This window comes from Dromiciops gliroides, chromosome 5 (assembly GCF_019393635.1).
Source record: "Dromiciops gliroides isolate mDroGli1 chromosome 5, mDroGli1.pri, whole genome shotgun sequence".
In the NCBI taxonomy this organism is placed as follows: domain Eukaryota; kingdom Metazoa; phylum Chordata; class Mammalia; order Microbiotheria; family Microbiotheriidae; genus Dromiciops; species Dromiciops gliroides.
Window position 1 is genome coordinate 1,532,371 of NC_057865.1, and position 24,851 is coordinate 1,557,221.

Consider the following 24,851-nt stretch of genomic DNA (forward strand, 5'->3'; position numbering starts at 1 on the left):
TCTTGCTAATCTTATTCTGTGGCAGACAGACAGCCACTGAAATTAGTTTTAGCACAAAGGAATCGTGACAGTGAGCAGATTTTAAGTCCCATCCTATTGACTTTCTTTACATATTTATTTTCTGAAAGCGGCTTAACGTTGGGAGAGGCTCTACAGCTGACCTGTTCCACCTGTTTGGTGTTTATTGCCCCAGTTTAGAGGCAAGATGAAAAGAGCCCTTGGACGAGGCAGGGGACCTGTGTCACAAAAGCTGGGGCTGTCATCCGCACTGCCCCTGCACTTCAGCGCTCACCCCTTGAGACCCTCAGTTTCCTCATTCGTAAAATGAGCTGTCTTGATTCAGTGGCCTCCAAACCAAAGCCCCTTCCAGCTCTGAGATGATGTGACTCAGCACAGATCACAAGAGGCTTATCCGTTCATTGTCTGTCATGGGGGCTCCATGATTACAGAATGAAACTCGGAATTATGGTAAGAGAAAATCTTCTGTTTGGCATTCAAGCCCTTCTTAACCTCCTCTCCAGCCCCTCCCCCAGCCTCTCTTGTGTTCTCAGACTTTAGCCCCTTCCCCAATCCCACCCCCAGGATGCTGCTGTCTGCTGACACCCTTGCTGGCCCCCACACAAGGCCCATGTCTTCTCCAGCTGACCCCGGTGCTGGGGTTCTCTTGTTCCCATCTCTGCGGCCCAGCTTCTCTCAAGTCCCAGCTAAGCCCACCTTCCACAAGAAGGCTTTTGAGTCCCCCCGGGGTTCCAGTGCCTTCCCTCTACTGATTCCCTCCACTTTATCCTTCTCAGGCCTGTGGGTCTGCCCCAGTGAGAGCACTTGGCAGCACTTCTGGCACACAGTAAGCGCTTAATCCGTGTTGATTGACTGACTGGCTGCTGCCCGCTTGTGCCCTGATGAGAATGCATCATGCCGGAAGTCATTTCAAGGGGAGACCCAGAGGGTGTCTGAAGCATTCTCTCCTCTAGCGTCTGCAGACCAGCAGACTAAGGACGGTTCATTTCTCTAGAAGAAGAGACTCTGATGGTGCTGTTTCTTGAGGGCTGTCACGTGCAGGACTGGATGTGGTTTGTGTGGCCTCCAAGAGCACAGCTGGGGACCCACGTGTGGAGCCTGATTGGTCATTAGGAGGCCCTCCCAAGGACTCGCTCTGCCAGGGGCACTGCCTCTGAAAGGGGCAAGGTAGAGCAGCTAGATTGGCGCTTGCTCTTCTCTTTGTCGATGATGTCAGACCCGGGGAAGAGTTGGTTATGTGGCATGGGAGCTTGCCAAACTGTGGGCTTCTCCGACGGCACAGCTCCAGGTGAGCCCTGGAGTGCCTCTAACCTTCACTCCATTTCCTTTCATTGAGTCTACACACCTTCAGGCCACTCATGGGTATTTTCCTCTTCATATCCCTGGACAGTCTTTGAAATAAAATGAGTACTTTTGTGAGGGGCAGGCAGCATGACATTTAATATTTTTCTTTTAAATAGTATTTTATTTTTTCCAATTACATGTGAAGACAATTTTAATGTTCATTTTACAATGACATTTTGAGTTCCAGATTTTCTCCCCCCCTCTTCCTTAAGATGGTAAGCAATTTGATGTTGCATCTATGTGCAATCATGTAAAACATATTTCCATATTAGTCAGGTTGTAAGAGAAGACACAGAACAAAAGAAAACACACACACACACACACACACACACAAATGAAGACAGTTGGCTTCGCTCTGCATTCAGACTCCATCAGTTCTTTCCCTGGATGTGAGGAGCACTTTTCAGTATGAGTCCTTTGGAATTGTCTTGGATCGTTGTATTACTGAGAAGAGCTAAGGCAGTCGTAGTTGTATATCAGCTAGCAAATATCTTTTTAAAATAACAAATGGGCTGCGGCAACTTATTTCGATATGTATAGTAACAATATGCCATATAGGACAAAAAGTAAACAGACCAAGCCAAACCTGTCACCCTCATAGACTTTCCATGTTACTATGCACATGAACTTGGAAAAGGCCTATCGAGTTCTGATGAGGAAACATACCATGCCTTGGTATCTGATAACCACAGGGATGAACTCTTTTAATCATTCTCACATGTGCCATCTTCATTTTTATTACTTCTTTAGATGGTTTATGGGATTCTTGTTTTCTGGCAATTCAGGGATTAAAGTCTCATTCATATTTGTAATTTTTACTCAGTTTTGTAGTCTGTTGATCACAACATGGTGCCAGTGAGGCCAAAATCATGGATTCTCTTTCTGGATGAGCTAGGACTGTGTCCCTGGGTTTCCCTCTTCACTCTAGACAGCTAACTTGGAAAGTGCAATATCACCCTATTTTTGTCCTTTCTACAGTCCCAGGCTCAATTTAAGTCCATCAAGGGCCCTTGTTGTAGCTATTGGGCTTGTAGACATGAGACCTCTATTGCTCTATAATGACTTAAATAGCTCAATGCCTCTCCTTCCACCACTCAGAATAGGGAAGGGGATAGTAAACAAACAAACTTGGAATAGTCGTTTTAGGCCCCCAGGCCCCCTGTGGTTCCTAGACTGACTCCTTTATAGCTGCTTCCACTCACATCTCTCCTGGAGCATTCATTGCTAACCATATATGTTGTAGCTCATTGGACAGGAGGCTGAGCCCTGTGGTAAAATAATGGGATTTAGCAGATACTCAAAGGCCCACCTGGGAGATTAACCTAAACTGATTGAATTAGGTGAGACTGATTGACTGATATTAGCCTACTTCAGGTTAACTAGATTGTAATCACACCTGGCTAGCCCTTAAGAAGGTATTGTTCTGGGGCAGCGAGGTGGCTCAGTGGATAGAGCACCAGCCCTGGAGTCAGGAGTATCTGAGTTCAAATCCGGCCTCAGACACTTAACACTTACTAGCTGTGTGACCCTGGGCAAGTCACTTAATCCCAATTGCCTCACTAAAAAAAAAAAAAAGAAGAAGAAGGTATTGTTCTCAGAAGCTAGACTTTGAACTTAACTCAAGACCACATTCAAGTCCAGTGACCAATGGATTTGGATCATGCTAAGCAATCCAGCTCGAAGCAGTGTGTAAGGACCTCCCATGCTCTGGACCTATAAAAAGCTTCCACACTCAGTTTGGGGGGAGTTTGTGATTGAAGCAGGCTCATGGCAGAGGACTTGAGGAAGAACCAGACCAGGCTGGAGCTCTAGGCTAGGTAGGCCTTTTCTTAACTTTCTGAACTCCTTGTGAATACCTAGTATGCTTTAATAAATGCTTAATGCCCAAAGACGGGTGCTAAAGCTTCTCATTTAAGGTGACCACACATTAGATTTTAAAAAGAGCCCCAAGGAGGTCACTGACTTGGCAAGCCAAACAATTGAGCTCCGTCTAGTCAGAAGACAAACATCGAACAGGGGGATCTACAGAATCTTTCACTGGGGCTCAAAAAGCCAACAGTCCTACTGGAAGGGAGAGGATGGCTGTTTAGACAGTGATTGTTCTGAAAGAGCACTGCCAGGTAATTAGCATGAGTCAGCATGATGCAGCAACCCAGGAAGCTCACGAGATCTTGGACGGCCGTGAGGGAAGTCACTTCCAGAAGTAGGAGGATCCTGAGAACAGCACTGCTTTCTGCCCCTGGTTAGGCCTTGTCCAGTGACCTGTATCCAGGGGAGGGTACACTTGAGGATGGGCAATGAGAATCTAGGGAGTTACCAGAGGAAGGCAGTCTGTGTGGAGTGGGCCACATGATGACCAGCGAACAGAATTGGGCATACTTAGCCCGGAGAAGAGAGGAGCCAGGGGCTCTCCAGAGCTGTATTTCAGGATCTGAAGGATGGTCATGGGGAAAGGGGTTCAGCTGGCTCTGCTTGGCCCCACAGGGCGGGGCCGGGTACAAGGAGGCACATTTCGGTTTGCTGCCTGAGAGAAAACCAGAAGTAGAGAAGCTTCCTAACTACCAGCAGTCTCCAGTCATTTAGGGGTAAGGGTAGGGTTTGGCTTTGGGCAGAGGCTGGACAACCATCCTCCGATGCTGTGGTTCTCATCTTGCACATGATGGAGACCAAGACTCTTCTCCCTTGTCCCTGTCCCTTCCCTCTTAGGCACCTGGCCTTGATCTGGGCTTGAGAGTGGCGTGGAGTCTCTGCAGTCAAAGGGCGTTTCTTGGCCCCATTTGGTTGGGCTCCTCTGTAGCGCTTGGTGCCATGGATGCTTCTATCCACCGCCTTCTGGGGTGTCTGTGGCACTAAAGTGTCTTGGTTCTTTCGCCCGTCTGAGCCGCTTTCTCAGTCTCTTTTGTGCTCCTACCCACTAAGGGGAGATGTTTGCTCCCAGGCCTGCTTCTCTTTCTGTCTGTTCTCACGCCTGGTGAGTTCTCTGTCCCCATGGCTTCAGTCGTCATGCCTATGCAGCCTATTCCTAGACCTGCGTTTCCTGTCCAGTCCCCTCTGCTGACCTCCCATGACCGGACCATGCCATGTTTCCAAAACAAAACATTTGATTTCCCCCAAGCCCATCTCCTTCCCAAGAATGCTTTCTTTCCAAGGCTCCAGCATCTTGCAGATGCTCAGATTCAAAACCTTGGCATCATCTTCGACCTTTCACTTTATCTCATCCTGTATGTTCTATCAGTTACTAAATCTTGGCTTCTTCCATCTTCCCCCACCCCAACTTCTCTCATGTCCACTCCCCCCTCCATCGACATAGCCTGTGAGCTCCCTCATTGTCCTACCTCTCTGCACCCTCTCCCTTCTCCAGTTCATCTTCCATAGAGCTGACAACTTAAACACAGGGCGTGCTGTGGCTCCCATACTCAAGTCTCAAGTGACTCCCTGTTGCTTTTAGAAGGACAAAATTTTAAAACTACTCTAAGTCATCATTAAAGTCCTTGACAAACCTGGCACCTAGATACCTGACCACTCTTATCTCATATTAGTCTTACTGGCCTGGTAGCTGTCGTCTTCATCCTCCATTTCTGGGCCTCATCTTGAGGGCATGGAGTCCCTAGGTGCCACCCCTTCTGTGTCCTGCTTCCTGACCTCTTCCCCCAGAGATGGCTTTTTAATGTGTCTTCAGGGAGGGGTCCTTCCATACAACACTGATATTGATCCAAGTTTGAGGTGATTATGTCCAGCGCTAGGGTGCTGGGCAAAGGCATGGAGAAGAAAGGGCAAGCCTTCTGGAGAGACAGTTGGCCTGAACACGTAAGTGATCATCCCCTCTTCATACCTGGCCTGGAACATAACTGTCATCTCCTTGCCTCCAGTCTTCCCTGTCTCCCGCTCAGCTCCGCTGCCAAAATCACCCTCTTACAGCACGTGTCGGTCTTTCCCCACCTTGAAGTGCCTCCAGGACAAAAACCAGATTCTTTGATGGCCACATCAAGGCCTCTGTCATTGAACTCCAGCCTCTCCATGTTCTTGGCAACCCCGCCTAGGGATTCTTCTCAGGACTCAGCCCTGAGCTGCTTTCAGTCTTGCTCCCCACTCTGCCCTTAGAACTGTGGGAAAATCATTCCTGATGAAGTCATCCATCAGGGTAGGCACACGTCTCTTTCTGGGTTCTCCTTCCCCTCCACCCAAAAGGTCAGCTCTCCTTGAGAGAAATCTCAAATAGGTCCTTTGATCTAGATTGGCTGAAGGAGCTGGGATTAGACCACACCTAGATGAATGAACTTTGCCCTGACCTGTTTCCAGTGAGGGGATCGCATTCCTTTTTCTGATGTCATCCTTGGACTTCATTATGACATAGCCCACCTTCAAGTCATGTCATCCAATTAGATTTGTTTAATATATAATGATCTGCCGCTATCAAAAAAGGATAAAAGTCCTGGGAAAACATCTTGCAGTGTCTTTTGGGGACTTTTCTCCTGCTTGTGCTAACTGGCATGCTGAAGCTCTCTCTCTCTCTGCCTTCTCTACTACACCTTGCACCATGAGAAGATAGACTTGTGGTCAACCCCTTCCTGGTATAATTTTTTTTTTTAGTGAGGCAATTGGGGTTAAGTGACTTGCCTAGGGTCACATAGTTAGTAAGTGTAAAGTGTCTGAGGCTGGATTTGAACTCAGGTCCTCCTGACTCCAGGGCCGGTGCTCTATCCACTGCGCCACCTAGCTGCCCCCTGGTATAATATTGATAAATTAATGTGAGCTTATCCAAAACTTGTGTTTGTAGTCATTATTTTCCACGTCACAGAACCCTTGCTTCCTTTGAGCCTGAGCATAGATCTTGGTCTCCTGCTGGAAGCCTTTCCTTATCTCCCTTTTCTCCCTCCTCAGATCACGGTCTATTTATTATGATAGTGGGTCTCAAATCCAGGGCAGTAGGCCAGCTCATCAGCCATCTAAACCCAGACTCTCTACTCTGATTGTTGTCTACAATAGAGTCTCCTGTAGAATGTCTTTGCCCTTTGTTTCTTTGTGTTCCACACTCTCTTCTCTTTTCGGGTGGTAGCTGCCTAGTTTCACATTATCCTACCTGGTCCCTCCCCACTAGAATCTTTCTGTCTGTCTGTCTGCTTGCAGTATTTTTTCTTTGACCTGAAAGGTCTAGATTTTGGTGATGACTGAGCTGGGGGTTCTCATTTCAGAGTTTCTTGTAGGAGGATAATGTCAGATTCTTTCTGCTTTTGACTTTGCCCTTTTGTTCTGATAGCTATGAGCAATGTTCTTTCATGGTTTCTTGGAATACAATAGGTAGGTTATTTGGGGCTCATAACTTTCAGGTATTCCACTGATTCTTAAATTCTCTGTACTTGGGGACAGCGAGATGGCGCAGTGGATAGAGCACCGGCCCTGGATTCAGGAGGACCTGAGTTAAAACCCGGCCTCAGACACTTGATACTTACTGGCTGTGTGACCCTAGGCAAGTCATTTAACCCTCTCCATCCCCCCCAAAAATTCTCTGTTCTTGATCAGTTTCCGGCTCAGTTCTTTCTGATAAGAGATACCTCATGTTTTCTTTTTTTGTTTTTTTTTGGTTTTTTTGGTGAGGCAGTTGAGGTTAAGTGACTTGCCCAAAATCATACAGCTAGCAAGTGTCAAGTGTCTGAGGCCAGATTTGAACTCAGGTCCTCCTGAATCCAGGGCCAGTGCTCTATCCACTGCGCCACCTAGCTGCCTCATGTTTTCTTCTTTTTAATCTCTATTTTGACTTTGTTTTAATATTCCTTGTTTTCTCATCAAATCATTGACTTCTGTTTAGCCATCCTATTTTTCAGCATCTTTCTTGGAAAAGGCTTTAATTCTCTTTCTACTAATTCTCTTCCTCCTTCTTCTGAAGCTTACATTTCTTTTCTACTTCTTTCCTCTGGGGTTCTTACTTCATTAAACTCTTAAGAAAAAAAAAACAAAACTCTTGTTTTGTTTCTTTGAGGAATTTCATTTGATCTTGATGCCAAACCAGGCCTTACTTTCAGGATTGGCTTGTGGGTGTGTGGGTGTGTGGGTGTGTGGGAGTCATTTTCCTCTTCTGGATTTATATCTCAGGCGTCCCTTATACTATATCACCTCCTCATCCTGGGCTTCATTGTTTGTTTGTGTGTGTGTCCTTCAGGGATCCCTGGGACAGCTTGGAGCAGGCATTGGGACTAATCGGTGCCTTCCTACACTGTCCTGACTCCAGATCCCAATTTGGGACCAGACAACATCACTGCAGACCTGCCTTGGATTGAGGTCCAATGCACAGCTTGTTGGCCTCTCCCTTGGCATCTCATTGTAAGGTTCTGTAGGTTCAGAACGACAGAGGAACTAAGCCCTAGCTCTAGACCCTGATCCTGAGCACCAGGGGCCTAGTCCTGGTGCAAGCCCTGGGAACTTTATCTCTAAGCCGACTTTGGTATCAGCGAAGCCATGCCCACTGCCAGCCTAGCCCTGGTCTGACTCTGGGGCCCAAGTAGCTCCTCTGTGGGGTACAGGTACTGCCCTGGTCACTTATCTGTGGGATGAGTTTGTGAACTTGGGCTAGAAAAGTGACCTCCTTTGGTTTCATTTTACCCATCATTCCTCAGCCTGGCACTCTTTAATTTTTGTTGGAATCATTTTACATTTACTGGACTGGACTGCCCCCCAGATGAATGAATAAGGTGTGTTCTGTCAGTGGAGTGGGCCATTCTGTTGATGGGGCCCTAAGAAAAGAGAGAGATGTAGAGCCCTAGGAAGAGATTCCTAAGTGAGCACACACACCTGCCCACCATGGAGATGCTAGCACAGGGATGGGATCGAACAAAAGCACTTGGAAATAAAAGGGTAGTAACAGGGCCACCCTTGGAGAGCCGTTGGGATTACCTGCATTTTACAGTCAAGAAAACTGAGGTTGAGACGGGTGACGGGAGATGCCAGGGCTCCACTGCCCCTCGTGCCTGAGGGTGCACTGGGAGTTCACGTCTAAGTTCAATGCTCTGCCCCCCCCCCATGCCTGCAAAGGAGGCTGAGATGCCGCCGGGCTTTTGGCGGTTCTTTTGTCAGAGTTAATTTACAGGGTTCCTTTGTAAATTGATTGTAATTAATTTGTAGTCTGGTTTTATAGATTATCTCGGAGGGTTTTATTCATGTTTATTAAGATTAGAACAAAAAATGTATTAAAAAAGTAGAGGCTTAGGAGAGAACTGTGGAGAAGGGGGTAAGCATGTTTAAGGAGCTAGAGAAACAGCAACAAAGATATTGAGACAGAAAAGAGGAGGGAGGGAGAGGGAGAGAGAGAGGAGGGATAAAGAGGGGGGAGGGAAGGAGAGGGAGAGAGAGAGGAGGGATAAAGAGGGGGGAGGGAGAGGGGGAGGAGGGATAAAGAGGGGGGCAGGGAGGGAGAGAGAGGAGGGATAAAGAGGGGGGAGGGAGAGGGGGAGGAGGGATAAAGAGGGGGGCAGGGAGGGAGAGGGAGAGAGAGAGGAGAGATAAAGAGGGGGGAGGGCGAGGGGGAGGAGGGATAAAGAGGTAGGAGGGAGAGGCAGAGAGGACACTTAAAGAATTTAAAGTGGGAAGAGTTTTATTTTTGTTTTTATTTGCATTTGGTGGGGACTGGATCAGCAGAGGCAGGAAGTGCCTTTTCTGACCCTTCCTCTGGAGTCAGTTGCTCCCCGGTGACTGCTTTGAGATGCTGCTGGCCTTTCATCGGGTCAGACCCCAGCTCCCTCCTTGCTTGATCTGTCACTGACTCCCAGCCTTGGTCCCTGTCCTTGGACACTTCCCAGTCTCCTGAGAAGGCAGCTGGCCAGACGGCTTGGGGCACTCCCCTGCATTCCCTCTCCCTGTCCCTACTGCCTTGTAGCTGTCATCTGCGCACCAGCATCTTTTAGTCTCCATACAGCTGCTCCTCCAGGATGTAGGCGTGCAGCCTTCACACTGACAGGCTGCTTTGGGTCCCCCAGCCCCAAGTCCGGCTCATCCCTCACTGTTCTGTGAAATGGAAGAGGTTTACCAGAATTTCTAATGGAATCTGCCCATTGTCATAATTACCTGGAAATGTCCAACAAAATCCATTAAATTTTGAAGGACTATTTTATAAACTCAACCACATCGTTATCTCCTGGGACTCTCAAAATAGAATGACTGAAAATAATTTTTTCTCTAGTGACCAGTAAATTTTTCTTCTTAAAAAAAAAATAGTCCATAATTAGCCTGGAAAAGGAAGACTTGGAGAGATGAAAGTTTTAATTGCTCCCCAAGTGTATTTTGCCAAAGTAATAACAATTTTTTAATTGGAGAAGAGAGCTAACTTGCCAGAAACTAGTAGTTCTTTGAAAGAAAAAACCCATAGATGTGTTTTCACTACTTAATTTGTCCATTGCTCAAATCAGCCTTTTATTCTGAAATTTCTGTTTGTGCTTCTTACTTGAGATTTCAAGGATGTTCTATTTTGATTCAGACTTTTTCTGATTTTATAAATTCTGAATACTTTAAATTGTTGCAGATGCGTCCTGTAAATGTTACGGTTAATGCATGATTATATGACAGCCATTTTCCACATCTCTGCATGCAGATTCATGAGTTCTGTGTCCTACCCAAAGAGTGCTAGCCTGCTCATCCTGACCTGGGCGGAGCGTCTGGGCTGGGATCTGCTCACGGCTCTATCACTTTGGACAGGTTTTCCAAGTTTCTCTAAAACCATCCCTGCCCTCGTTTTTTATAACACAGTCGTGTTCCATCACGTACACACATCAGAACTTGCTCAGCTCTTCCCCATTGAATGGACACCCCCACGGTTATTAGAAAACTATGTTAAATGACATTGGTCAATAAATAGTTATTAAGTTCATTATTAGTTATTTGGAAAGAGAAAGGCTTCTGTTCCAGACGAGTTCAACAAGGAGATGAAATACTGGGCCTTCTATAGAAGAGATCTTGGAGTGTTCTGCCTAGGGACGACAGTGGAGTCCATGGGAGGGAATGAGCCCTCAAACCTAGGCTTCCTTCTCCCTTATCTCAGCCTCTTAAGAAGGTTCAGTTCTGGTGTCTTCTGGGAAGCCTTCTCCACCCTTGGTTTGCTAATGCTTTCTCTTTTCCCCTCCTCAGAGATCTTGTACTTCCTTCTCTGTGTCCATAGGACATCCCATAAGACACAGATTCCGGGAGCACTTTTACCTCTTGGTCTGATTGATAGATACCATGGAGCCTAGGGCTCCCAAGGCCTTGAATGTGTGGTGCGTAGATGGGAGACCCTGGCGGATCCAGAGCCAGCCTGCAGGGAGCTGCTGTACAGACCAGAGCAGGGTCAGTTCATGGGGAAGCAGTGCACCATGGGTGTGATGAGGTAAGGGAAGAGGCAGACACCCAGGCCAGGCAGCCAAGAAATGGGACATACAGTGGGACCGACGGCCTTGAAAGGTGGATCTAAACTGTACTAAAACCTGTCTGGCCTCTCAGGTGAGTTTGTGCTTGAAGAAGGAGTCCTAAGCGTTGCAGAAAGGTCTCTTTCTGCAGAGGGATGTGTGCTGCGAAAAGGAGCACAACGAAATATCTCTAATGGGAAGGTTTAAAAATATCGGTCGTCTTTTGTGACTTCGGAAAACTTTTGTTTCAAATGCAGAAAAGAACTGAGGTGCATTAACCAGATTAATGCATCTTCCTCTGTCTAGTGGGGTGGGGGTGGGGGGACAGGCAGTGACATTTAACAGGAGCTGCTGATTTCTTTTTGTTGTATGCCTTTGTTCCTTTCAGCTGGTGCACATTTGGCTGCATCAGCCAGAGTTTATGCGGCTTTGTTCTGATGATAATAAGATTCAGTTTGTTAATTAAAACCCTAGTGTGTCACCTGCTTGTTCCTGGCCCCAGCACCTTCCTTAGACCTCTTTTGATATTTCTGAATTTAGCCAATAGAAGCTACCCAAAGTTCGGGGGAGGCAAACAGCTTGCTGCTTGTGGTCAGTGGCCCAAGGGGAGGGATGTCAGGGGGCCTATTCTGAGAAATCCTTCACTGCAGTCAGCAGATAACTCAACCCTTTTCTCTGCCAGGTTGGCACGGTCCTAGAGTCCGAAGGCATAGAGATAGCTGTGGCGGGGAGGAAGCCTATGGAGGAAGAGCAAAGCCCTCACCTCTGAGACTCGGTCAGGGGAGAGGCCCCAAACCAAATGCACTGACACATTTGAGAAGCAGCTTTCAACTGCACAGGTTGGGGAAGAGTCATGTAGAAGGGGACAGCTGAGACCTCAGCCAAGGCTAGTCCCAGAGATGGTGTGGGCAGGAGAGAGAGAGAGAGGGAGAGAGGGAGAGAGAGAGAGAGAGAGAGAGAGAGAGAGAGAGAGAGAGAGAGAGAGAGAGAGAAGACAAAGACAGAGAGAGGAGAGAGGAGAGAGAGGAGACAGACAGAGAGAAGACAGAGACAGAGAGGAGAGAGAAGACAGAGAGACAGAGACAGAGAGGCAGAGAGAGAAGACACAGAGAGGAGAGAGACAGAGACAGAAAAGAGAGAGAGAAGACAAAGACAGAGAGGAAAGAGAAGAGAGAGGAGACAGACAGACAGAGAGAAGACAGAGAGGAGAGAGAAGACAGAGAGGCAGAGACAGAGACAGAGACAGAGACAGAGAAAAGAGAGAAGACAGAGACAGAGAGGAGAGAGAAGAGAGAGACAGAGACAGACAGACCGAGAGAAGACAGAGACAGAGAGGAGAGAGAGACAGAGACAGAGAAAAGAGAGAGAGAAGACAAAGACAGAGGAGAGAGAGGAGACAGACAGAGAGGAGAGAGAAAACAGAGACAGAGAGGCAGAGAGAGAAGACACAGAGAAGAGAGAGGAGACAGACAGAGAGAAGACAGAGAGGAGAGAGAAGACAGGCAGAGAGAGAGAGAGAGACAGAGAAAAGAGAGAGAAGACAAAGACAGAGAGGAGAGAGAAGAGAGAGGAGACAGACAGACAGAGAGAAGACAGAGACAGAGAGGAGAGAGAAGACAGAGAGGCAGAGACAGAGACAGAGAAAAGACAGAAGACAGAGACAGAGAAGAGAGAGGAGACAGACAGACAGACAGACAGACAGACAGACAGACAGAAGACTGAGAGGAGACAGACACAGAGAGATGATCGGAGAGAGGGGCCCCGAGGATGACCCTGGATGAGACGCCCCTCCCCCCTTCCATATGGCTAATGGGCCTTTCCCTTGTAAGCTCTGAGGCTGGGCAACCAGGCTTGTGACCTCCGAGTGGCCTTTCCTTGTGACCAGTCTCCAGGCACAGCCGTGTCCCTGATGCTGGTCACCTGGACAGCTCTCTGGCCTCCTGGGGGAATCTCGCTGCTTTCGGGGGCTTCCCCTTGGGCCACTCTGATCACAGCCGCCAACATCCTCTCCAGAGGGCTCGGTCACGGTTGCCATTAGTCTTATTGTTTTGTTGTTCGCATCTGTCTGCTTTGAGGGAAGGAGTTCAGGGACAGTCTCCTCTCCTGTTACTGTTCTTTCCTGTTCAGCCAACTGCAGATCTGATGGGGAAACGGTGGCTTTTTATAGTTCAGTGAGAACATTGGTGTGAGGCAGGGGATGCTGGGCAGGTGAGGGATGGTCAGCAGAAGGGGGTGGTCAGACAGGATGGGCAGGCAAGGGGCAGTCAGTGGGGGAGGGAGGGTCTGCAGGTGGTGGATAGTCAGCTGGTGGGGGCCGGTCAGCAGGCAGAGCTGGTCATGGGGTAGAGGAAGTCAGCAGGCTGCTTCTTCTGCTCCCTAGGCTTTGGTCTTGGAGGGCATGTGGTCCCAGGGAGGGTGGAGGTGGGTCAGTGTAAGGCCGGATGCTCTAGGGTGATGGTTGAGCCTGTCATAACACCGAGCTTTTTGATTTTAAAGGGTATCTTAGATCCGGGTGTTGTTTGGATTCCTTTTTGCTGCCAAGACAAAGTGCTGACATCCAGACCTAGAATTTAAGGCCCCTTTCCTGCCGTCCAGGCTGCTGCTTCTCCCGGTTCTCTCCACCATGGCCGAGCACCGCCCACCCCCCCCTTCTCATTCATTCACTCCTAGAGGAATCCTTCCCTTCCTGGCCCAGACGGGAAGCCCTCTCCCTCCCTTGCTTGCTCCCATATTGAAATGTTCCCATGGCTCCATGTCAGAGCTCCCTGTTCTCCCTGCCCTGTTATTATCTCTGTTCACCTTTATGCCCAGTACAGCCTCACACAAAGGACATGCTTCATACATATTCATTGAATTCAATTAGGATTCTCTGAGCTTGGATTTAGAGTTGAAAAGGACCTTCGCAGCCATTAAGTCTGGGACCCTGCTAAAGGGAAGCTGAGACAGGTGAAGGGACTTGGCCAGGGTCAAACCCAAGACCATTGTGCCCTGATGTTCATACATGGGGAAAGGAAGGGAAGCTTTCACATCCCTTTCATCAGATTATAGATCATAGAGCTGGCCACTCCCACATCATGCAGATCAATCCATCAGCAAGTATTTATTAAATGTTTCCTCTGTGGCAGGCACTGTGCTGGCTGGTGAGTGTACAGAGACAAAGGAAAATCTGATCCTTGCTCTCAAGAAGCTTACATTCTGCTGGGAGACAAAACACGGGTGGGGGGTAGAGAGAGGGAGGGAGGGAGGGAGAGAGAGAGACAGACACATGAGAGGAGAGGAGAGAGGGGGAAGGGGGAGAGAGAAAGCAAGAGGCAAAGAGGAGGAGGAGAGAGGGGAAGGAGAGGGAGAGTGGAAGAAAGGAAGAAAGGAAGAAAGGAGAGAGAAAATAGATACAAGTTGGTTTGAAGGGAAAGGGCGCTAACCACTGGCTAGGCCCTTGAGCACATGGAGGCGAGGGCTGTAGACCAAAGTTAAACTGGGGGTTGTGAGGTAACTGAGTGTGGGCGCTGTGAAGGACCGGGCCACAGCAAGAGCTCCTGTATAGCTGTTTTATGTCCCCACATGCCTGAGGCCACATAAACATGTCTGCTGAAAAGGGACTGTGAGTGCAAAAAGCTCAGTAGGCCTCCCCGCTGTAGAAGATGCTGGGACAGTTGGTTGCCTGTATACATTTGGCAGCCATCTCATGGAGATGATAATTAAACCCGTGGGATTGGAAGAGATCTCCGAGGGAGACAGAACTGAGGGAGCTGAGGGAGCAGGCCCCAGGAGACTAAAGCCTTGGGGGACAGGCCGCTCCTGGGAAGGAGAAGGAGCCTGAGGATTCTCCAAAGCAGACTGAGAAGGAGCAGTCAGACGGCTTGGCAGAGACCCGGGAGACAGCAAGAGAGAGGCCGAGCTGGCCAGTGGTGCCACAAGCTGCAGGGAGATCCGGGGAGGCGAGGATCGAGCCATGAAAGGTTGGCACTGAGTGAAAGGGAAGGGGTGAGGTCGAAAGAGGGAGAGAGCTGTTGCGAGATGGTCAGTCAGATCTGCACACAAGACTCTTCCCCAAACAGTCAGGGGGTGCGGCCCCTGGAAACCATAGCCAGCCCCGAGGAAGTAAAAATGGTGAGATTTCATCCTGTGAGCGCTCGCTAGCACACCTCCGGGGGCTCCTGGCACAGAAGAGCCCCTCAGCAGCAGGCTGCCCATTTAGCACGTCACCTCCCCAACTGCTCACTCGGTTTCCCCGACTCGGTGTTGACCCAACAGCCCTCAGAGCATGTGCTAGTTTTCCGAGTGTTCTCTGCTCCCCTGCTGATTGAAGGATGCAGACAGTTTAGCAGAAGGCGCCGCTAATCCCAGTCTTAGAAAAATCCTCACAGGCCATGCAGTCAGAGCCACACTTAAACACGGCCCTGAAAGGGTGGAACACCAGCCGCTGTTTCTGGGGAGCCCATCCTAGTTCTGACCAATTCCAGTTATTAGGACGTTCTTCCTTGGATGAGCCAAGATCAGCCTCTGCATATATTTCCCACGGCCCGGACTAGCATCCGGAGTCATGTGAGCTCTCAGCCCTTCAGCTTATTGAAGACTGTGGATCCGGCTTGTGAAGTCGGCTCCTTTCCTATTTCCTGTTGTACTTCTTGTCCAGCATGGGTTGGTGTGAGGACCCCAAATGGCCTCTGGCCCACTCCCCACCCTGGTTACCTTCATCTCTAGGCTCCCTACCTGAAATGTGGTACTGAGCTGGGCAGTAGCTAGATGGCACAATAGAGTGCCCGGCCTGGAGTCAGGAAGATGCTTTGAGTTACAACGATCGGAATGACGCCACCTGCTGGAGACTTACCGTAGAAAAGCTCCGCCATGAGGTGAAGGCCTCTGAGGGCAAGCCATGTGGTCAAGGTCCTTAGCGTCAGGAAGTGAAGTTTGCTGGTGGGTACTGTCTATCAAGGCTACCAGCCATTCAACTTGAGGAGCCTCCTATTTCTGGGAGGGGGACATGAAGTAGGAAGTGGACGCTGGCGGAGGGGTGCTGTCTCTTTTGGTTCCTAACCTTGCCATGGTGGGTCAGATGATAGGGTCTCTTAGAAATAGTTAGATTTTTACCTTTCTCTCTGATCCTAATGCTCTGTAATAAATACTTAAACATTTAAATACTCTTGCTAAAGCTTTTAATTTATTGGCGACCACTCAGATATTTTAGACAGTATAGCTAGAATTTTAACCCCCATTACAGAGTTCAAATCTAGCCTCGGACACTCACTAACTGGGTGACCCTGGGCAAGTCACATCACCCTGTTTACCTCAGTTTCCTCTTCTGTAATATGAACTAGAGAAGGAAATGGCAGAGCACTCCAGTACCTCTACTGGTGGGGTCACAGAGAGTTGGACACAAGCAAAATGACTGAGCAATTGAAAAAGCCCCAGATCCTTCCCTTGATCCTGCCAATCTTTGCCAAGACTGCCAATGAGGCGCAGGCACCCAGTCACCATTTCCCTGGCATGTGTGAATTTACCCCGTGATGATCCATCATCCCCAGCTCTCTGCTGAGAGCATGCCTCCCCTCATTGAAAAAACCCCCGTGGCTCCGTCTGTGGCCGCAACCTCCTTGGCCCTCCAGCGGTGCAGAGTGTGCTCCTATCTCTCCTTCCTCTTTGGCCATTCTTTTTTGTCACCTTTGGCCGGTTTGTTCTCTGAGGTGCCTCGTTCTCCCTCCTCATGTCACTTTCATGGCTTTGACCAACTCTGGACTTCCAGGTCTTCTCTCCCCTCCTAGCTCTGTTCTCGACTTTCCAACAGCCTGATGGTCCCCTGGCTGGTGACTGATGAGACTGATAAGAGGCAGCATCACAGAAGGCTTGGAGGTTGGTGAATGCTCAGCAGATGTCATCCCCTTTGATTCTCCCAACAACCTGGGAGGCAGGTGCCATTATGATCCATGCTTTACAGTTGAGGAAACCGAGTCACACAGGTTCAATGACTTGCCCAGGGTCACACACCTGGTAAATGTCTAAGACAATATTGAACTCCAATGCCTACACTTTCTTCATTGTGCCCCCAGGCCATTTGTGTATTTCATGGATATCTCAAATCTAGTATATCCAGAATTGAATGGAGGTGAATCGGGGATTATAGGGAGGTTTATGATGTGTGGCTACCTCTGTCATGGATCAAACTGTGTTCTCCTGGGAGAGAACTCCATATAGCCACAGAACGACATAGTCCATGTGAAAATGGATCAGGAGCTATCACCCAAATAAATATTCATTAAGACAACAGTTAAGTATGTCCTATGTGTAGGGATGCCAGAGACAGCAGGGGCCTCTTGAGATGGACCCATGGGAGAAAATGGGGTTTTCGCCAGCATTTTGGGGAATTACAGTCTTCCTTGGTCAATCTTAAGCAACAGTAAGGTAATTCAGCGTTTTCTCCCCATAGTAGATGTAGAATTCTTAAGCTTCTAGAAGTTTGGGGTCATGTTCCTTATCGCCGGCTGACCTCTCCACCCCTGACTCTCTGGGTGTGTGTGTGACCCAGCAGGAGCCAGAGTTTAGTTCAGGGCAGGTGTGCTTGAGAATGGGGAGCATCCCTTCCCTGGGGACACTGGCCTGGGACCCCAGCCTCTTTCTCTCTCTTGGCCTCACTTGCTTCACTGTTTGCTGCTGGAACATCCGGAGCAGGGCCCGGGGCCTGAGCCTGGCCTGCTGACCCTGGCAGGGGTCCTGGGCACCAAGGCTTGGGAAGGCTGGAGGTCTAGAAGAACGTAGGGCACTGTGAAAAGAAGAGACATCTCAGAGCTGTTGGAAGCAAAACCTGACATCCGAGGGTCCTGGTGCCAGAAAAGGGCCTTATTTCATGAAGGGCCAACTTGTGAATACCGCGCTCGGAGTAAAGGAGGTGTGTAATTTTAAATTCTAAATGCGGCTTCTAATCGGTCCCCCCAGTTTTGGGGGGAAACTGACTAAAATCACTGATAAACAAGTTTAGGTTTTTTAAGGGTTTATTGAAAGATAGTAAAAAGAAAAAGATTGAGAACAGATTTCTTATAGCCTGAAATCCTCGCCTTCCTAAACTCCCCTGTGAAGTTCTCTGCCACCATGCTGATGTCTGGCAGCCAAAGAGATGGGGCTCTCTCGCCAGCATCGGCTTCCTCCTTCCTGTTCCCCTCCCAGAAATGGGAGGTTCTTCAAGCTGATTGGCTAGTGTCTTTCAAATTCATTGGTTCATTGGACCCGAAGCAAAGTCATTAGCTTCTGAGAACAATTACTTTCTCAAGTACCCTTAAGTACCAGCCAGATGTGCTTACAATCTAGTAAACCAGCAATCTAGTCAGCAGTCAGTCACTTTATCCAATTCAGTGTTTAAACCAGTCTCCAGGTGGGCCCCTGAGTATCTGCTAAACTCATCTATCACATTCCTTTATCTTGACACAGAAGCCCCGATGTATGTGCTGGTTGTCAGGGTCTCAAAGGCTCGGGCTTGCTGGAATCTGCCTGCCCTGGGCCGATGACCCTGGGGCCCACTCTGGCCACCGAGGGCCTCATCCAGCCAGACCAGTGAAGTGGAAAGTAGTCCTAGCTGGCATTCCTGTCGCACCTGTTATACCTGAGGGACTAAAATTTCCTCTGATGGTGTTGGCTACAGCTTGGTCTTGGCACTAACTACCACCTGCTGCCCTCCCCCAGCTAGGAAGGCACTAAGCAGGCGGATGGGCCACTCTCTTTGCTGAAGAAGACACGGCTTTGTAAAGGGACGGATCTAGATGTATGTTTTTAATATCTCTGAGTTACTGCTGACTGCTTCAGTTAATATTTGGAGATACCGGTGTTTGCTGGATTAATTATCCCTGAATGTTTCTCTTTGGGCAGCTTTCCCTTGATCAAAACAAAATTAAACTTAATTAAATCCTGGGAAGTTGTCATTTGTATCCAAACCCCTGGTTCTGAAGTCGCCGCCTGGTGAATCTGGCAAACAGATGAATTGCTTTTGGGGTCAGAGAACATCATGGGGTCCTCAAATTTTAGAGAGTGCTGTGGTGGGGGCAGGGCAGGGATGGGGAGGTGGGGGTGGGCCAGCCCCTCATAGGGCAGTAGAGGAAACTAAGGTCCTGAATCCCCACCCTTTTTTTCTCAGAAAACACCATAGGCAAGCCTCAAAAATTGCACCCTTCTCCCCTTCCCTTCCCTAGATGTTCCCCCAAATCTGCTTTGCTTCTGCTATGGAGGGTCCACCAATGATTTTGCCCTGGGAAGATGTCCACCTTGCCCAGCCTTAGGCCCAGATTTAGCTAAAATCAGGGACCACACTAAGAGTTGCGCATGTGTGAGTATAGAGGAATGGGGGGTGCTTTTCAAGCAGGGAGAGAGACCGTATGAGCCAAAGAATCCAGGCACATCCTGTGGGGGAAGATAACAAAGAATCTAAGTCTCCCAGAGTTCTTGAGTGCAAATTGCCAAAGGGTCATCGTGGAAACTGAGGTTAGAGACCAAGGGAGATTGGGGTCCTGAATGCCAGGCCAGGGAGTTTGGTGACTGGGGCCCGAAGCAGAGGAGAGCCGAGGGTTTGAGGGAACTTGAGTGAGCACCACATTCTGAGCCCCTTAGGAGGGACACTTTGGCCATTGTCTCTACAGGAAGCCCTCCCCAGCGCCCCTCCATTCTAGGGCCTTTGCCCTGGGAATCATTTCCTCCGTATTGTTTGCCTGTTAAACTGTGCGCTCTCTGAGGGCACACTCTCTGCCCAGCACATAGCGCAGGGCCTGGCCCACATCGGCTGTCTGAGAACTGTTTATTGACGCATAGTTCAGCGGAGGGGCAGGTGTAGGCAGCAGCGCTGGCATAGGAAGCGCCCACCTGGAGGGGCGGGACTGGGAGAGTGTGACGTCCTCAATGCCAGAAGGGGAGTGTGGGGGATGAGGGAGGCGTGTCCCAGGAGAAGGCAGACGGGGCTGGGGCTCTGGCCCCTGGACTCCAGGCCCTGACACTTGCTGCCTTGTGCTTGGAGGAGAAGCCCTGGGGTGGGGGGCGCTGGAAGGGATGGTTGTTCGCTTCAGCAGAATTGTACGAAGGCCTTCCTGAAGGCCTTCCTTCCTGTTAGACGCTCAAGGCCCCAAGGCAGAGTCCAAGTTAGAAAAACAAGTGAAGGCAGAACCTTGATGAGCAAGTCACCTAGGAAAGTCTGCTCTCTCTGGTCATTAAACAGCCTCCAGGCCTGTGGGAAAACCTGCCTTCCGAGAGGCCACTTTCTCCTGGTCCACCCACAGAGTCTCACCCGAAGAGGAAATAAAATTGGTTCTCGAGGAAGCCACGCTGGCTCGTTTTTTTAGCGGTTTACTGGCCCTTCTCTAATAATATTCTAGGAGTGGTCTATTTAAAAGGAAAGACCCCACCTGTCCAGATCAGTCATCCATAGTCGGCGTTCTCCATTCTCTTCCCTTTTTGGAAAACTGGGAGAGCACTGGCCTTTCTTCAGGCAGAGCCTCATTCCCAACTACACATGGGCATCAGGGGCAGCGAGACGCTCTCACGTTTCTCCTTGTTTCTTTGCCTGTTGGTCATTTTTGTTTTGCCCCATCCCTTCCAAAGGTCTTTCTCCTTGGCAGAGAAAACAAGCAAAATCAGAATCCAGCATCCCTTCTTTCACCCCCTTGTCAATTGTCCTCATCTTGTACACCCCAGAGCCACTGCCCAGTCCCTTGCTGTCATCTGGCTTGCCCAGTATGGATTCAGAAGCAAAAACAAAGTCTTTGGGAACCTCTAAGTTGCCAGCTTTGCACTCCTGACACCTGCCTCACAGTGCCTCACTTCATTCTCCAATAGCAGCTCATTTCCGGGATCCTTTTAAAATCCACCCTTGAGTCATCAGTGAGCATAACTGGGTTGTGCCCTCCCTTTGGTAGTTTGAAGGAGGGTCCAAGGAGGATTTTCTGCCAGCTTGTCACTGTCACTCTGACTGCGTGACGCTTCCCCTTAATATATTGCCCCCCACCCCTAGAAGGAAGCCTGGTTTGGACAACGCCATCGTGGCTGACACTGCCTCTTGCAGTTGTGCTGGGTATGCCTTAAAGTGTTAGGTCCCAGGGGCAGCTAGGTGGCGCAGTGGATAGAGCACCGGCCCTGGAGTCAGGAGGACCTGAGTTCAAATCTGGCCTCAGACACTTAACACTTACTAGCTGTGTGACCCTGGACAAGTCACTTAACCCCAATTGCCTCACTAAAAAAAAAAAGTGTTAGGTCCCAAAGCCTGTGTTGTTTATCCTTTGCTTTTGAAGCCAGTAAGGTGGTCTCGATTTGCACGTGACTTGGATTGGAGTGAGGCAGAGTCAGCCTCACTCCGTCCTCCAGAGTCATCAAAGGCCAGTGGCAGGACAAGAGTCAGGACCACTGTCCGTGGCCCCAGGATGCAGGGGACGAACTCGCCTCTTCCATGTCTGACCAAGCTCTGTGCGCTCTACAGAACGCCGCTTCTGCCGCCCGTCCCGCCAGGGTTGGAGGCCTCTTGGTCACCCTCGACCTGGTTTAGCCCGTCTGTTGATAAGGTCTGATCATACAGACTAGTTTCTTGGAGCCACAGGTGTGAGCACGTGGGGTATATGGGGACGATGGCCGAGGAGCCATTTTCAGGGCTGCTCGTCCACCCTTGGTGTCCTTCTGTCACCCAAGACAATGGGGCAGGCAAAGACCGGGCAGGGTTTGGTTGGGGAGAGGAGGGATGGAGGCGAGAGTGTGTGTGTGTGTGTGTGTGCGTGTGTGTGTGTGTGTGTGTGTGTGTATGTGTGCAGGCTGGTGCACAGCCAGCGTGACTGTTGTTGGAGAGTGACCACCCCCCCTCCCCACCCCTCTGCCCAACCATGCAGCACCAGATGGAGCAGCCTGGGGCCAAACGAGAGGCAGACCCTACTCGTTCTCAGGTTTCCCTAACAGACGCAGGCGGGCGGGAAATCTGAAGCGCTCCTTTTTTCAAGTTCCCTCCGCAACTTCTGTTTCATTAACTGTAATGCCAGACAGAGAAAGCCTGGCCCATCATAACTGGGTCTGATCTCTGTGCTTCATTATGGTGTGGGGGACACCAAAGACAAGGGGGCTGTGATGGCAAGGAAGAGAGATGAAAGTGCCGGGTCCTCTGTCTGAATCTAGAATCTTACAGATTTTTAGTATTTTTATAAGCTCCTCAAGTGAAGTAACATGAACCCAGACCTCATGATGGGCCACCCTCAGACTGGCATTAGGGTGAATTGGCTGGTGGTGCTGTGGATAAAGGTCAGGAAGACCCAAGTTCAAATCCAGCCTCAGACAACAATAACAATAATAATGACTAACATTTATTTAGAGCCAGGCACTGAGCAAAGTACTTTACATCTGTTCTCTCAGTTGTTCCTCAGAACAACCCTAGGAGCTAGATGCTGTTGTCATCCCCACTTGACAGTTGAGGAAACTGAGGTTGGCTGAGGTGACACAGCTAGTAAGTGTTTGTAGCTATGTCACCCCGGGCAAGTCACTCTCTCTTTCTGCCTCAGTTTCCTTACCTGTAAAGTTGGGATAATGATAACACCTACCTATCAGGGTGATGGTGAAGATCCAAGGAATCAATATATGCAAAGTGCTCTGCAAGGCCTAAAGCATGTAGAGATACCAGCTAATTGTGAGGCAGCGAGGTGGCCTGAAGTCAAATCTGGCTTCAGAAACTTAGTAACTGTGAGACCCTAGGCAAGTCACTTCACCTCTGTCTGCCTCAGTTTCCTCATCTGTGAAATGGGGATCGGAGCAGCATCTGTCTCCCGAGACAGTCAGACGGCAGTTGTCATGTGCTTAATGAATGGTCCCTTCCTGTGCTCTCCTCCTTTAGGCCACTTAGGTCCCCTCCTGAGCTACTTAGCTGATGCCTCGCCCAGGCCCAGGCATGAAGCAGACCCTTCCTAAATCGCTGCTTCTTGGCAGATTAGTTGAGGCCCCAGGTTTCTTATCCGTAAACCAAGGGATGCGTTCAGACTCACTGTTGGTTGGAGAAATGCACGACAGCTTGCTCTAATTTTCCCCAAGCAGAATTCCCAGTAGAATGGTGAGAGTTGTTGGCCCATGGCTTGAGATCCCCCTAATCAATCCCTGACTGAAGAAGCCGGTGTGTCGTGTGTACCCCCAGGCCCCAGGACCACAGATAGGTTCAGCACAGGGACCAGCCACAGAGTCACTGCCCTCAGCATCAGGTCTGTGAAGTGGACTGAACCTCGTTGGCAATGCCTGCTAACCCTACGTTCTCTCTCCTAGCGGTATGCAGAGATGTTACAGCAACAGACGAGCGCAGCAGAAAAGATGGCGCTGGGAGCCCGCCTCACAAAAGAACAGCTGGACGACTTTAGCGAGGAGCAGATCGGTCAGCTGCAGGAGCTGATGCAGGAGACCACCAAGCCCAACCAGCAGTTTAGCATCAAGGACCCCTCCACTCCCCAGCCCTAGCCCACCCCTCCCACTGCTGTGAGGAAAGCGGCTTTTATTTGTGACCCAGCTGTGCACAAAGGAGTGATGTGACAGAATCTGTGCAAATCGGAGGTGAGCCGTGTGCTGGGACTCTTCTGAAATGCGCTGGTGGGGGCCAGCCAGAGGCACCCTCCCATGGAATGGGGGCTCTCAGGGGCTGCAGTTGGTTGTCTGGGGAAATGTTACCCTGAAAACATCAATCTCTGTACCCTAGACCTCCCCCCGCTCCACAGCAGCCTCCCATGGCTCGTCTGAAGCCCTTAGCAGACGGGGTTGTCGGAGGTGGTGCATTTGATAATACACATTCAGAGTTGCCGTGACCCCCCAAATACAATGTGATCTATCATCACGTAACCAGTGTGAGATATCATTCTTCATCTCTCCTGTGTCTCTTCTCTCTGAGTCCTTGTTTGCGTGTAGTTGAAGGGAGCAGAGGCTTAAAGGACCAGAGTTAACCTGTTACTAATTCTCTGCCGAGAACACAAAAGGTTCCAAAAGAGGTGCCAAAGAGACGGTGCCAGCAGAGATGGCGAAGTGTTGTGCTCACACACAGACGTCTCCCTTACACGGGCTCTGGGGAGAGCAAACTGTGGTGACTCTTCCTTCATGATGGCTCTTCACTAAGGCTCCACACTTGTGTGGAGAGGGCGTCTTCACAGCAATGCTTTGTAAGCCCAAACAGGCGCTCGAGTTGTGAGGCGCCACTGTAGCCTCAGACCCCATGGGGTGCCGTTGCCGCCCGCAGTCTCCTCATGCTCACTCCCCTCCATGTTTTTTTGATGCCAACCTTTCCTGGTGCATTCTCCTCCCATCTCTTTGGCTGTTCCTTCCCAGGCTCTGTCAGTTCTTTATTTCTCGCTCTCTGGGGGTATCTCTGAGGCTTTGCCTGGGCTCTTTTCTCTTCTGCCTTGTTACTCTCTCCGTTGGGGCTATCATCTGCTCCCCATCTGGCCCTGGCCTTTCTCCTGAGCTGCAGCCCCATGTCAAGCCACATCCCCAGCTCTCCCTTGGGTGGCATTTTGAGCTCGCACATCTCTGTGTCCCCTCACAATAAAGTATGACTTCAGATAAGAAAAAGGCCCAAAAAGATGGGTCATTGGGCTAAGCTCATTACCTCGTGCACCCTTGGGTGCAAGGCCTCCCTTGGGCTGGCCCCTGCTAGTTGAGGTCTGACGCTGGCATGCAGCCAGCGATCCTGCAGACCCCGGGGTCTGACTTGGCCATCATGGAGGGAGGACACACAACATAGATAGTCTGTGAGGAGTGAGGGTGGCCCTGCTGACTGTCCAGATCAGAGGCTCCAGATGGGGCCTTCTGTGCATTCTGAGCCAGGTTCTGAGCCAGTCTGTCTCAAAGTGTCTCAGCACCTCTTAGAGGAGGAAGAACAACAACAAACCTTAGCCTCACCTCCTGGGGCAAGGCTGCATGCACATTATAGGGCCTGGGCAATTTGGAATGGATCTGGGTCTGTGCCCAGCCCCGGGAAGCAAGGCTAGATTCCCATCAATGGAGAATCCTCTTAATTACAGCCATTCAGTGGTTAAGCAAGAGCACTAATGACTTGGCGAAAGGTGGCCAGACACAGCTTAGACAGGAGCATCTGCCTTCTGCTGAAGGACTTGAAGAGAGTCGGCCGTGAATATAACCTGAGTGAGCTGGCAA

The 24,851-nt window shown here is 49.8% G+C and overlaps 1 protein-coding gene across 1 annotated transcript in view; it reads left to right on the top strand.

The window, feature by feature from the left end:
• Nucleotides 1-23,538, top strand: part of SDHAF3 (succinate dehydrogenase complex assembly factor 3) — a 46,462-nt gene extending 22,924 nt beyond the window's left edge. The window contains exon 2 of the mRNA XM_043967338.1: nt 22,980-23,538. Coding sequence (XP_043823273.1) covers nt 22,980-23,168 — 189 coding nt within the window. The 3' untranslated portion in view covers nt 23,169-23,538. The remainder of the gene's footprint in view (nt 1-22,979) is intronic.
• Nucleotides 23,539-24,851: the final 1,313 nt, after the last annotated feature.